This window comes from Balaenoptera physalus (assembly GCF_965194825.1).
Source record: "Balaenoptera physalus genome assembly, chromosome: 6".
NCBI classification, from domain to species: domain Eukaryota; kingdom Metazoa; phylum Chordata; class Mammalia; order Artiodactyla; family Balaenopteridae; genus Balaenoptera; species Balaenoptera physalus.
The window spans coordinates 82,049,135-82,064,513 of NC_138885.1; the positions used below are offsets into that span (position 1 = coordinate 82,049,135).

The 15,379-nt window shown below is 36.2% G+C and overlaps 1 protein-coding gene across 5 annotated transcripts in view; it reads left to right on the plus strand.

Moving 5' to 3' along the window:
- LOC309663364 (small membrane A-kinase anchor protein) overlaps window positions 1-15,379 on the plus strand; it is a 285,507-nt gene that overhangs the window by 227,974 nt on the left and 42,154 nt on the right. For 2 of the 5 annotated variants that reach the window (XM_082467354.1, XM_082467352.1), the window contains one exon: window positions 11,959-12,176. The exons of the other annotated variants lie outside the window; for them this stretch is intronic. Coding sequence is in view for 1 of the 2 variants with exons in the window: in XM_082467352.1 (XP_082323478.1) it covers window positions 12,060-12,176 (117 nt within the window). In the remaining variant the exon portion in view is untranslated. The remainder of the gene's footprint in view (window positions 1-11,958; window positions 12,177-15,379) is intronic. 5 annotated transcript variants of the gene reach the window in all.

The following is a 15,379-nucleotide window of genomic DNA, read 5'->3' on the forward strand; positions in this document are numbered from 1 at the left end:
TTAAGTTTTTGATGAACCTCCATACTGCTTTCCATAACGGCTGTACCAGTTTACATTCCCACCAACAGTGCGCAAGAGTTCTTTTTTCTCCATATCCTCCCAAGTTAACTTTTATATTCTTTGTATTAGAAAGATTCTCCTTTAGGTTCTTAAGTCCTGAGTATTTTGTCTTTTGTTGTTATTGAAAGAGGGTCTACTTATCCCATTACTTCTGTCATTGTTATTTTAATTGATTGATTAACTTCTGTATATTAAACATTTTATATCTTACTACCTTGATGAATTCTCTTTAGTAGTCATTTTCATTTGCTCTCTCTGGATTTTTCAGGTGTACAATCATACCATCTGCAAATATGGAGATAATTTAAATTTTTTTCCAATTTTTGTACCTTTAATTTTCTATGGTTTTGGAAGTATTAGGCAATTAATTAGTGTGAAGTAGCAGTGATCATTGTGGGCATGTTTGTCTAGTTCCTGACTTTAGGAGGAATATCTTCAGTGTTTCTCCATTAGGAAATATGTTAGCCTTAGGGCTGAGATATAATATGTATAATCATATAAATGAAGTTTTCATCCACTCTTATTTTGAGTGTGTTTTTTTTTAAATCAAGGGTAGATTTGATTTTTGTCAACTTCCTTTTCTATGACTATATATATAAACGTAATTTTTTCCATGGATTTATTAATATGCTAAAATACATGACTAGATTTTGTACTATTGAACTATTCTGACATTCTTGTACAGGAGGTAGGGAGGAACCTAATTTGATTATGACAAATTATTCTCTTAAAGTGCTGTTTATTAATATTTTGTCTTTTTGAAATGATATTCATAAGTATAATTCATCATCTTTTTGCAGTCTATCAGGTTTTAGTATCAATGTTGTAATTTATAAAATAATTGGGAAGTTTGCATTTTTCTGAGATCTGGGGCAGTTTAAATAGCATTAGAATTACCTACTCTCTAAAGATTCCTCTGTTAGACTAGATAATGGTACTTTTTTGGGGGATGGAGTAGATATTTGCAATACATATAACAACAATTAAACTAGTTTGCAACCACTTCTTTAGGATTTCCCTCAGTTCCAATATACAACTTTAGTATTCTCTTACAATGTTTAACCTTGATACTGTTTACTATGCTCAGGCTACTACAACCTAATTTATCAATTTCAGTGGAAATCAAGCTCAGCAGAATTCCTAAATCTGCTGGGGTAAGTTTTGGTAGATTATTTTTTCCTGGAAAATTATCCATTTATTTATTTATTTTTCATAGAGTTGTGCAAAGTAGCTTTATAATCCCTTTTGTTTTTGTGATTATTTCCATCTTTTCATATCTTTTTTTTTTGACTATTTGATATATTTTGGATTGAAAAGTAAATTAAAGTGTCCTATTTGTAGTGCATTTCTGTTTCTCCTTGTATAGTCTATAGGTTTTTACTTCATGAAAGTTACTGCTAAGTTATTTGGTACATAGGTATTCATATCTTATATTCCTTGTGAATTCTTACCCTTAGCATTAAAAAAAAAAAAAGTCTTTTAAAATTGCTTTTTGATTTCAATTCTGTACTCACTGATATCAAAATCACTGCCCATACTTTCTTTTTGTTTGTATTTGTTCATCCTTTTAGTTTTATCTTGACTGAATTGCATTGCCTCTGGAGTGCATCTTGTTTACAGTATAGGGCTCAGTTTTGCTTTACAATAGAAGTATGACCTGTATCATGCACACAAAACCCAAAAGTCACATTTTCTTATGTTCCACTGGCCAAAGCAAATTTCATGGAGAAGAGATGTATGCCTGTAGGCAGATCTCCCCCGTGAAGAAACTATGCAGTAGAGAGATGCTTTTCCAAGCCTTACTTAAGAATCCATGTGTCGACTGGAAAAAAAAAAAGCATAATGTGAGAGCTATGAGTTCAGTTTTATTTGAGGCTTACTGAGGACTATAGCCCAGGAGACAGCCTCTCAGATAGCTCTGAGGAACTGCTCTAAGAAAGTAGGGGGGAAGTCAGTATACATATGACTTTAGTGAAGGGGGTACATGCAATCAAGCACACATCTCGGTAGAAGGTTGCTGTAAGTCACAAGGCACAGATATCTTAGTTAATGATTTCGTGCTCTTCTAGGCATGAGAAGATACAAAAAATTGGGTTCATAAAATTTTCTCCTGAAAATGTTTATCTGAAGGCCTGTTCTGCCAGTTTTTCCCAGAACACAGAGTGCCTCATCCCGGTTCTCCACCCTGAACTCTTTTCAGGGTGTGTTGAAGGTCAGTGACTGCAGTGGCTAGTGACTTCATTCTTATAGAACCAGATGGCAAGCGACCCTGAACTCTTTTCAGGGTGTGTTGAAGGTCAGTGACTGCAGTGGCTAGTGACTTCATTCTTATAGAACCAGATGGCAAGCGTGCATGCAGTAGAAGAGAAAGCCAGCATTTGAACATGTGCTTCCCAGAGAACACTGCTGGCCATTCGGTGTTGGCCACAGAAGCAGGGACACCCAACACACAGAACTGCAGTTTTCCCCAGTCAAGGAAGGAGACATTTTTCTCTCCCCTCCTTCTGCACTTTGCCCCAGAAGAGCGAGAGAGAGGACTTGGAGGTGCTGGAAGCCAGACCCTTGCCCTTTCTTCTCACTCTAAGCTGATAGAGCCATAGCTTTAGCCTAAGTTAAGAGAGCATAGGAGAAAAGCTAACAATCAGAATAATATATTTCTGATGGTTGGAAATGGCTAAATGGCTGTACAATCTGGCCAAGAGAATTAAAGTAGCCTCGCTACAACAGAAAAGGGGAATTTAAGAGAGTACAGAGACTGAAGAAAAGAAATAAGAAGCAGAGGTGGAAGATGCAGGAGAGAAGGGGGCATAACTAATGGAGCAGGGTCCTCAAGGAAGTTGAAAGAATTGGAGTCAATATAAAGCCTGGATTTGAAGAGGAGGGAACAAATTTCATCCTTCAAAAATGGAGGAAACGGGACTTCCCTGGTGGCCCAGTGGTTAAGAATCCGCCTGCCAATGCAGGGGACATGGGTTTGATCCCTAGTCTGGGAAGATCCCACAATTCTTAGATGCCTCGGAGCAACTAAGCCCATCTGCCACAACTAGTGAGCGTACACTCTAGAGCCCGCGAGCCACAACTACTGAAGCCGATGCACCTAGAGCCCATGCTCCACAACAAGAGAAGCCACAGCAATGAGAAGCCCACACACCACAATGAAGAGTAGCCCCCACTCACAGCAACTAGAGAAAGCCCACCCACAGCAATGAAGACCCAATGCAGCAAAAATAATAATAATAATAAATAAAAATTTTTTTTAAATGGAGGAAAGATATTAAGAATGGGTATGAACATACGTGATTGTGCACAGAGGAGTCTGGAAAGCTGATAACCTCAGTTTTTTTAATGAAGTAGGAAATAAGGATGTCTGGTGAGAACGAGGACAGCTGGAACAGTGAGGAAGGTTTAGAATTACATTGAAATACTAAAGTTGAATTGGCCCTAAGGTAGAGAGATAAAAATAAATTACTTTTTTCTGTACTAGCAACAAGTTATAAAAGAGAAAAAGATAACAATGGATCATCTGAAAAATTTTATACAAAGACATTAAACAATATCTGTTTTTAGATAGAAAGATTTAATATCATAAAAACATGAATTCTCCCCAAATTAAGCAAATGTAATACAATTCTAATTTAAATGTGAATAAGATGGGGGGGGTGGATAAAGTGATCTTAAAGGTTATTGGAATTATAAATGTAAATAAGAAGACTAGTAAAGAATGACCTGCTTCATATGATTGAAGCATATCATGACCTCCTTATTGGCTTTGGTTTGGGCTTAGAAAGAGACAAGTCAGAGAACAGATTAGAGAGCTCAAAAATAGATCCCAGTACACACAGGTATTTGATGTATAACAAAAATGATATTTCAGTTGAAAGGGAAAAAATGGGTTATTTTTAAAACGGTGCCAACCCAACAACCTACTCACCTGGGAAAAAGTATATCAGATAACTTCCAGATTGACTAAAGAAAAGAAAGAAGAAATAATAGGTTTTATATACACACAAATATCCCTCAAGTTGTTGATTAACCAAGACAGGGCCATGAAGCTGTAAAGGAGAAGACACACATTTTAAAATTTAATCCATTTACAAAAGATTAAATGTAAACCAGAAAGAAATGAATGTTGTGCTTCAATAAAAACTTTACTTTAAAAAAGGAAATAATAACCTAGGGAAAATTATTTGATATACATGATAGAGAAGATGTAAACTATACAAAAGTGCTCACTAATGGAGAAAAACATAAATGACCATAAAGAAAAATGGGGAAATGAGATTTGGAGAAAGCAATTCCAAGTGGCCAATAAACGTGAATTTATGCTCAACCTTGCTAGGAGTTAGGGAAATAAAGTAACAATGACACAGCCTCTCAAAACCATTAGATTAGCAAAAGCTGAGAGTGAAAATACCTGCTGTTGAAGAAATTTGGGGAGAAGGGTACTCTCATACATATGGAAATGGTCATTGTTTCAGCCATTTTTGTTTGTTTGTTTTGTTTCAGCCATTTTGAAAAGAAATGTGGTATTAGCCATTGAAATTAATAATACTTTTAGGAATATATTCCATGGGAATAAAATCACTCCTAGATTAGGTATATATATGTTTATTAGGTATGTATATGCTTGTGTTTATTGTACATTGTACTAGTCAAAGACTGAAAACAAAGTGAATGCCCCTCAGGAAGTGAATGACTAAGTATTTATGGCACACCCATATCAAGTATTACGCAGCCATTGAAAGAAATAAATTAGGCTCCTATGAAGCATTTCCCCTGAGCTAGGCAGTCATATGATCCTTACAACAACCTGATGAAGTAGGTGGTAATAATGTTACAGGTAAGGAAACTAAAACACACAGAGTTTTTAAAAAGTTGTCCAAGGCCTCATAGAATTATATTCAAAATCATTGTATTTTCTCCTTTATGCCAGGTGACTTGGAGAGATTTTCATAATACTGTTCAGTATGAAAATCTTAATATATAGAATTGTATATAATAAGATCACATTATTATAAAAACAAATGACCCCCTAAACTTTGTTCCCAGATACACACAACCTCCATAGCATGCTATATATCTAGAATATGTTTGTATACCATAAAAGTATGGAGGGTTACACATGAGGTAACTATTTCATATGGAAGAAGTAAATTTACTATTCATGGTAAAAAAAAAAAAAAAATTATGTAGCCTCTAATCCCATACAGCTATTTATGAAAGAATGCTTATCTGAAGAGAAGAGTGGATTTTTTGTGATTTTTATTTTTACCTTGGTTTTTAATTTTTAATTGCATTATTTTTTAAATGAGCATTCAGGATTGAGGGAAAGGAAAATGATATCCATTGTGGGGAAAAAAAACTAAGTTAATGGGGACATAACAATGATAATATTTCTATAAATCCACCTCAAAATTATTTCCCCCATGTCTCTAGAACTTAAAAAATTAATGCTAACGAGAAGGTATGGTGAGGATATGTAAGACTTAATATGTAAGACTGTAAACATCAGGTCATGAAAGCAAAGGTTTTTTTAGCAGAAGTTAAATTTAATCTTTATTTTAATATGTATGCAGACCCCTCGACAAGCAGGGATCTTAAATTTCACTAAATGTGCTGATATACCATTTCTTACATTAATTAATTTGAAGCAAATTAAAATGTGTTTCACTTATTGAGTAGGAACCAGTGAGAATTTTTTGACATTCCTGTATAAAACATATTTACATATTTTAAATGAATTTTGTTATATACAAACTATAATGTTAATTTTATTGATTAAATTATAAATTCCTGAGGAGCTCCACAGTCTTATAATATCACTAAAGAAGTTTATCTTTTTTTTAATTCTGTTCTCCATGGATAACATCATCTCTAGCATTATGCAGACACTGGGGTGGAGAAGGGTGAAACCAAGCCCCAAAGTTCCCACTGAACAAGGGAAAGTGTGTAAAAGGCTGATCTAAAAGGGTGATGAAGGATGTTCCCTGATGGTCTAGGGGTTAGAAGTCTAGGCTTTCACTGTTGTGGCCTGGGTTCAATCCCCGGTTGGGGAACTGAGATCCCACAAGCTGAGAGATGTGACCAAAAAATAAATAAATAAACTAATTTTTAAGAAAATAAATAAAAGGGCAATGAAGCATAGCAGAGAGTATGATCCCACGGCAGAGGCCTCAAGAAGCGGGGAAAATGCTCATGTTTGGAGACATGTGTGGGTGGAGAATCTTATATCTGTTTTGGAGGGAGGGCTGCAGGGGAAGGGCTGTCCTCAGAGGAGGACCAGGATTCCCTTAGGGCCTGGAGGTAGAGAGACTCCTATGATAAGATGAGGATGTAGGAGGTTGACTAGACAGGGATTAGGATTCCAAAGGCTGCAGTGAAAGGGGCTGAGATGAAGGATGATAGTGGGATTTACCAGGCTGAGAAAACAGAGGACAGGAATAAAAGAACTAGAGAAGGTAGGTGGTTTTAGCTGGGATTGAGTACTTGCCTCTCTCCCTCTGCTTGAGAGTTATGATTAGCAGTGATTGGCCGCCACCCAATTTAGTACAAATTCTGTTGGTGTTGTCACTGCCTAAGGGTCCCAGGCAGTCTGACTTGTCTCGGGAGTTTTTTTATATGGGCCTGGAGACAGTGGTGGAGCTGCAGGGCAGGACCTCCAGGGAGGCTCATGGGAGTTCTAGGTTGATGAATACTATTTTGCTGGGCTGTTGTGTTCTCACTTTCTATCTAACAATCGTATTTTTGTGAGTATAAAATATTCACTCTTTGGTTATGAGCTAAACTATTTGGACTCAATTTCTGGAGATGCTTGGGTTTTTTTCATCAAATTCAGGACATGACCTATTTTTATTTGTGAAGTAGAGCTGCTAGCGTGTCACAGTTCTGTCATATTTGGCTGTGAGTAGAACTCATTTCTTTGAGCTCCCTTTGTATTGTGAAGCTTGGTGTTCCAAGTTCTCTTGTCCCTAAGGTCCTTGGCTGAGGACTGATTTGTAACCACATTCTTCTAGCCAACATGACGTAAAGTAATAGAACTTGCCAGTAACATTCAATATCTCAGACTGAGAGATCACTTTAAGAAAAAAGGCTGAAGGGGCTTCCCTGGTGGTGCAGTGGTTAAGAATCTGCCTGCTAATGCAGGGGACATGGGTTCGAGCCCTGGTCTGGGAAGATCCCACATGCCGCGGAGCAACTAAGCTCGTGTGCCACAACTACTGAGCCTGCGCTCTAGAGCCTGCGAGCCACAACTGCTGAAGCCAGTGAGCCACAACTACTGAAGCCTGCGAGCCACAACTACTGAAGCCCATGAGCCGGAACTACTGAAGTCTGCGTGCCTAGAGCCCGTGCTCCGCAACAAGTGAAGCCACTGCAGTGAGAAGCCCACGCACAGCAACGAAGACCCAACGCAGCCAAAAATAAATAAATTAATTAATCAATTTAAAAAAAAAAAAAAGAGAAAAGGCTGAATTCAGGGACTCACAAAACCAGACTTTTGCCATACACAGGAGGGGAAAGTATCAAGGAAGCCAATGAAGAAACGTGAAAACATTTGAGTTGCAGTAATCTATTCTTAAGAGCCATTGTTGGCCCTGTCTAATTCTCTGTTCTTTAACTTCTCCAACTGCTGTCTTTATCTGAAAACATTAAGGTATTATGAACTGGAATTTGCCAATGCCAAACCAGAAGTAATATATGAGTTTGGAATTTCATTGCAAATAAAACTTTATTGAACACTTTCTGTTAATGTTTCAGTTAAGAGTTGAGATTTTTTTATAGTATTTATTTGTTTGTTTATTTGTTTGTTTGTTTGTGGCTTCATTGGGTCTCCGTTGCTGCACGTGGGCTTTCCCCGGCCACGGAGAGCGGGGGCCACTCCTCACCGTGGTGTGGGGGCCCCTCACTGCGGTCGCCTCCCCCATTGTGGAGCACAGGCTCCAGGCACACAGGCTTCAGTAGTTGTGGCACGCAGGCTCAGTAGTTGTGGCTCACGGGCCCCAGAGCGCAGGCTCAGCAGTTGTGGTACACGGGCTCAGCCACTCCACAGCATGTGGGATCCTCCCGGGTGAGGGATCAAACCTGTGTCCCCCACATTGGCAGGCGGACCCCCAACCACTGCACCACCAGGGAAGCCCCAAGAGTTGAGATATTTCTTTAGATCCAGGCAGTTACTCTGACAGTGGAGGTTCATTTTCAAAGTTATGAACTTTTTAAGAAGGACAGTCAGGAACCAGTTGATCTTTTCATGGATCAAGTTTTGATATGACTTTCAATCTCAAGTTACTTTGATCTTTTTGGCCTCTGTTTCTTAAATTAAGTTGCTTTGAAAACAACTGCATATTCAAAGCCTCAGAGTGGGTTGATGATATGCCCAGTTCATTCATGAACTGCCCTTGGACATCATTCTATTATACCCACGCTGTACTCCAGTTTTTCCTACCTGCCTTGATGGCAGTAGTCCTAGAAGAAGTTTTTTTGATCCACGGTCCTAGACTTATCAGTCCATGTTCCTCTTTGGGGATCTCCCACTTCAAAATACCAACCCTTAAATATTAGTCTCCTGACCTTTTATTTGTAGTTTGTGTGAAAATTGCAAAGCTTCCCATATACTATGCTGAAAGGGTATATTTTGAAATGTGTTTTCTCCCATGATATTTATAAAATATGATTAAATGAAACTTGTGTGTTGACTCATGGAATGGGAAACAATTGGAATTTTAGGATATACTTCTTTCTCATTTAACGCAAATATGACTAGACTTTTGTGTTTGACCTTCACTGACTAGGTAAAGTGACATTAAGACAAAGTGTTTTATGTAATTAGCTCTGTTTATTCATTTGGGATATTTTTAAGAGGATTAGGCTTTGAAAATTAAAGGTAGATAATAAATAATAACCACAAAAAATTTCAGCATGAGGGATGATAAATGCTTGAGAGATTCCAAGACAAATAAAGTATATTAATCCCATGGATAACTAACTTTTATTTCTTAATATAACAGTAACATTTCTTAATGATGCCACACGTCCATTTGCAGTTACATAAAAGTCTAGTCATACTTGCTTTAAATCAGAAAGAAATATATCATATTCCAGATTGTTTCCCTAAATGAAAATATAGTTTCATTCAGTTAAATTCTATAAATTTATAGTCAATAATTATAGAAAAGTCAATCCTATTTAATGTTATGTGAAATAAAAGTCATATTATGGAACTACATATGTATAAGAACCACTGTATAGAATATGCATATAGACATTTACTATGAAATATATGAGATTGAAAGGAAATATATCAAAATATTAAAAGGTTTCATCTTTGAAAGACATACTGATTTTTTTCCTCCTTAATCTTAAAAGAACTGATAGAATTAGTTTAATTTCTGGTCAAGCACTTGTACTCTTTTTTTTTCTTTTTTTTTTGGCTGCATTGGGTCTTCGTTGCTACGTGCGGGCTTTCTCTAGTTGCGGCGAGCGGGGGCTCCTCTTTGTTACGGTGCACCAGCTTCTCATTGCGGTGGCTTGTCTTGTTGCAGAGCACGGGCTCTAGGCGCGTGGGCTTCAGTGGTTGTGGTGCACGGGCTTAGTTGCTCCGTGGCATGTGGGATCTTCCCAGACCAGGGCTCGAACCTGTGTCCCCTGCATTGGCAGGCGGATTCTTCACCACTGTGCCACCAGAGAAGTCCCAGTCACTTATACTCTTAAGTGAAAGTAAAGTTAATAAAATACTGATTTATGAAGAATGCTAAAATGTCACTTTCAGTTGCTCTTAGATGAGTCATTAGAAAATCCTATAGAGCAAATATTCTCTAAGAGACTTAAAATTTTTTGAAGTTTCCCAATTATTTAGGGACAAAACCAGGACTTTAATTCAGTTCTCTTGATAAATACATTTATAATTAAATTAAACTCTTTTCATAAAAATATACATGGTGTGTTCAGGACAGGATGCATACAGACAAATACAGAATGTGAATAATTCTACAGGACAGATAATCCAATCTTTTCATCAAAGGAATAGCAAAGAAAAAAGGAGGAAGAGATGTTATAGCTAAAAAAGAGGATTAAATTATATTTCAGCTAGTGCTGTGTAAGATACTTGTTTGGATCCTAATAAGAACAAATCAAATTTAAGAGAGAGATTTAGGTCAAACAGGTACATTGGACATGGATATTTTCATGTGGCATTAGGGAATAATTGTAATTTTTGCTAGCTATAATGATGGTATTTTGGTTATTTTTTTTCAAGCCCTATTTGTTATAGTTTATGGTACAGTAGTGTATGTGCGGAGGAAATAACTTTTTTGGGTCTATGCATGAAGTCATATGGTATCTATAATATGCTTTGAAATACGCTAGAAAAAACCAAAACTTAATTGGTAAAATGTTGATTGTTGAAGCTGCTTTATTGGCATATGGAATTGTTGTTATATTGTTCCATCTGCCAAAAAAATGGAAAAGTGCGAGCAAATATGAGAGGAGAAAACAATTTAATCAATTGTCAATGGTTTTCTGACTTCTCAAACCATCTTCAGTTTATAGTGAGGGTAATTTTCTGATGCTACTGCTTAGAGCTGAGGATAATTCTAAAATAGGACTCATGCCTTGCTTTTCTCATTCTTGCTAAAGTTGTTGCGGGAATAGCCAGATATCCAAGGCTGTCTGCCCGTGTTGTCAGCTGCTGTCACAGGAGGGGGCCAGCTGTAGAGAAGAAACCAAATTTTAGTTGCTCTTTAGAAGAGGCTCCCACTAATTTCAGTGATGGTGCTGGTGCTTGAAGAAGACCTTACCTCCAGAAATCCTTGCCTGAAAAGATCAATAACACTTCCTATGGCGACATATTAACTAGTCATTTTGTTTGCCTTAAATCAGCCCCACAGGGGTGGTCCAATATGGTTGAATCCAGAATGTAGTTTATAACAGCATTTAAAATGCATTTCTTTACTCTAACCAAGTGGCAACCTATTAATTTAATAGAGATTCCATCTAAAATTATACTAGATTTATTTTCAATAAACAACACATCTGGGTTTCTCAGGTCTACATTCTAAACAAGTAGCAGTGGACTCTAGACATAACCATTCCATTCTTTACTATTGTCATGTTGTCTTGTGGAGAGCTCTGATAGACTCACTCTAAAACAGATTATTAGTTTCTATTTTTGTTGACCTTTCATCAGCCTTTGACTCCTGGGGCAGGAATCAGTTATGAGATAAAAAAATGCAGCAGCTCAATATAGACTTTCCCTGTTACAGATGCTTGTGCAGAAGCAGGGGCTGAGCAGTGGAAGTATTCTCTTGTTGCATAAGAAAATATTTTTGAGTGCATTAAAATAGGAGTGCGTTCCAAACTTACTTTTGGTTAAACAGGTTATGTGTTTTTTTCTCTCAGCCTCCAAAAAGAAAAGACCTCTAATCAGAGGATATGAGTTTGTTCTCAGGAAGCAAGAGTGACCTTAGAAGACTATTGGTTCTACTCTCTAATCTCTGTCAGAAAAAAAAGAAAATGGCTTCAGATCAACAATTCCAAAATTAAGGTTATTAACCTAGTTGGTAGTTGACAGCCCCGTTAATCAAATGTCTTCAAACGCATTGCTACCTAGGATGCTCCCTTCTGGTGCAGAGGACATGAGATTTAAACCCAGAGACTCCTCTGGATCACACATGGTTACTTCCCAAAATCCCACCCTTGCCTTCAGGCTGCTCCCTGTTGGAGTGGAGATTAATTAGGATAGGATAGGTTGCAGGAAATAGAGAAGTTATTTTCTTTGAAAATCTGAGTAGTAATATAAGTAAATTTTTTGTTCTAATACAATAACTTTTTAAAAAATTGGTTATGCATATAGTGGTTCTATGATAACTTTCTGTTTAAGCAGAATATTCTTCTCAATCACCCTAGGCAATGAAGTAGTTGGGAAAAAATGGAGTGAAAATCTTTGGAAGGAAAAGAAGCCATAAATGTGGAACGTATACAGAAGTGAAATGTATAATTAGAACTCTATGAAAAGAAGCTTTGGAAAAGAAAATAGAATTGCTGAATTGCTAATAGAGCCACAAAGGCAACACCTGAGAGAAACAAGTTGGACTGTAATTTCTACCACATTTATGACTGCAGAGGTAAGGCAGGAGGGCTTTATGCCTTCTGATTCCTCCATCAGTAAAATTGGAATGATAATATCCCCATGCTTACTTAACAAAATACCAGGAAAATTACTAAGATGACTAAGAGTCTTGTGTAAGGTATATTGATAATAAACACAATCCAAACTTAAGTTCTGATAGACATATCAGAGGATTCCTTTGGATTTTTCTTGCTTAAGATGTTGGGCACATTGGAGCAAATCTTAAGGAAGCATTTTAATGAAGATATTTCTAGTCTGGAAAACAGTGATGGTAAATTTATCATTTTAAGTATTTACCTCTTTGTCTAGATATTTGAGAGTAAAGTTATTTTTTTATTCCACTAGAAAGAAAAGAATAAAAGTTATTTTACAAGGAAATACTGTTAAAAAGTAAGCAGAAGAGTACATTATGGTAAATATGAGCAAGCCTGTTCCAGGGTTGAAACAGATTACTGGATCATCTTAAGGTAGACATCATCCAACTGGTGTGTTTTTTGACTTTACAGTTTTAGGATTTGATTTCTATTAGGTCATCCAGGGGATATCAAGTCCTACAAAATTTTGTCTTGCCCTGTGATTTACAAATCTGAGATCTTGGCTTGGAATTCACAGTTCTCCCTAATGTATTTATAGCTTCCTTTAGTTTTCATCTATATGACATATCTTAAGTTCCTACTAGATGCCAGGCACTCAACTAGGAATTGGACATACTAATGAAAAGACATCATCTCTGCCATTTGAGTGAGGAAACATAAATACAAACCATTCATTACAATTAAGTATCTCTTGTTACGGACACATATATAAAATGTAATGGAAGGATAGGGAAAAGAGCTCCTAAATCAATCATTTAGATTATGACTAGTTCCTTTGCCACTAACTGTGGATCCTTTTTTCCCCATTTTCAGTAAGAATATGTAAGAATTTTAACCAATCACATTATACTAAGTTCCAGTTTGCCTTGTGTGTGTATACATTTTTTAAACCAGTGCTTCTTAGGATTAAGATTGCATCTATTAAATCTTTTTCATCCGTTATTTAGAAAGGGAGCATGAGAGGCTTTGAAAAAGCAAGGCTCTAAGATCTATGCAGAAACCATTCAGTTGGGCTCACAACTGCTGAAGGAGACTTACGATAGTTTTGTGAACCTGATAAGTTCAAGTTATTTTTTCCAACTTTTGTCTGTGAAACAGAAGATGTTAATTGGTGATTCATAGTGAAATAACAAACAAAAAACTTTTCTTCTCTTTGCAAGATATTTATTTGAAAAACTTATTTCTGCAGTTCAATAGGGAGAAGAATCTTTATGCCTCTTAAAAATAAAGTTGAATCTAATTTATGCCTAATGTTAGAATTCTGGTACTTTGAAGAAAAAAAACTCAGTGATTAAATCTACCATAAATTTTTAACAATCCTTGAGGTAATAATTATTTTATTCAGGCATTTCTTATATTTAATAAATTTATATTTAGGCAATTATATTTAATTAGATATTTCTGAGTAGATGTTTTTGGTTCTCAGCTGGGCAGATTTTTTGGAATCTACAAAATATGGAAAGACTTTCACAGGCTAAAAAGAATAGTAATAAAACTTAGATTCACTGAGTGCACAATAATTGCCAGATGTGGTTCTAATAGTGATGAGTGTTTCTAGTTTTGGAGCTATCATAAATAATGATGTTGTGAATATTCTTGTCTCTTGGTGCACATGTGCATGCATTTTATTAGGAATGTAATTTCCAAATCATATGATAGGCATATATTTTTCTTTAGGTAATAATGCCAAACATCGTCCAAAGTGTACCAATTTTCCTCCCATTTGCAGTATACGAGAGTTCCAGTTGCTTATCATCCTAACCAACATTTGGTGTTTTCCTGATTCTGATGGGTGTCTAGTGGTATCTTATTTTGGTCTTAATTTGCAGTTCATAGTGACTAATAATGTTGAGCACATTTTCATATGTTTGTTGGCCATTTAGACATCCTCTTTTGTAAAGTGCCCATTGAAGTTTTTAGCCCATTTTAAAAATTGGGTTATCTGTCTTTTTCTTGCAGGAGTTCTTTTTATTTTATACATGAGTCCTGTATATGATACCTTTATTGCAAATATCTTTTCCTGTGATATGGTATGCATATTCATTCTTAATGGTATCATTTCATGAAAAGAAGTTCTTACTTTTAGTTTGATACTATTTATCAATCTTTTCTTTATGGATATGCTTTTTGTATTCTGTTTAAGAAATATTTGCCTACCCAAGGTGATGAAAAATTACTAATATGTTGGCAGGTTTTTTTCAATACTTTGATGTTGTCATTCTGTTGTCTTTTAGCTTTCATCAGTTCTATTCAAAGCCAGCTGTAAACACTATTGTTGCTGATGTATCTTTTCCTTTGCTCCTCTGAGATCTTCTGTTTGTCTTTGCTTTTCAGCAGTTTTACTATTATGTGCTTAGATGTGATTTTATTGGACTTTATCCTGCTTGGTGTTCATGGAGGATCTTGAATCTGTGGCTTGATATCTTTCATCAGTTTTGGAAAATGCTTTCCCATTACTATTCAAATATCACGTATGCCCTATTCTCTCTATGCTCTCCTAGGACTCTAATTTCACCTATGATACATATTTTTATCTTGTCTCATAATTCTCTTACATTTTTTCATCATTTTTTATCTTTTTAATATTTGAAGATTCAGTCTGGATATTTTCTGCTGTCCAGTCTTCCTCTTCACTATTCCTCTTATTAGTTGCATCTAATCTGCATTCAATCTATCTGTTTGAGTTCTGAATTTTATACTTTTTATTTATTTATTTCCCGCACCATGCAGCATGTGGGATCTTAGTTCCCTGACCAGAGATTGAACCCACGTCCCCTGCATTGGAAGTGCGGAGTCTTAACCACTGGACCACCAGGGAAGTCCCTGAGTTCTTAATTTTAGTTACTGCCTTTTTCTGTTCTAAAGTTTCTATCTGATTTAAAACAGTGATTCTATGTGGGCTTCTATTTTTGACCTTATTAATCATAGTTATTTTATAATCAGTGTTTGGAACGCTTGTAGATCTACTTATTTTTCCCATTTTTCTCTTAGTCTTTGCTTTGGTCCTTGTCTTCAGAATATGTGTGGTAATATTTAATTGAATGTCAGACATTGTGATTTGAAAATTTTAGGAATAATTTGAGACTCTGGATGATGCTTTTGC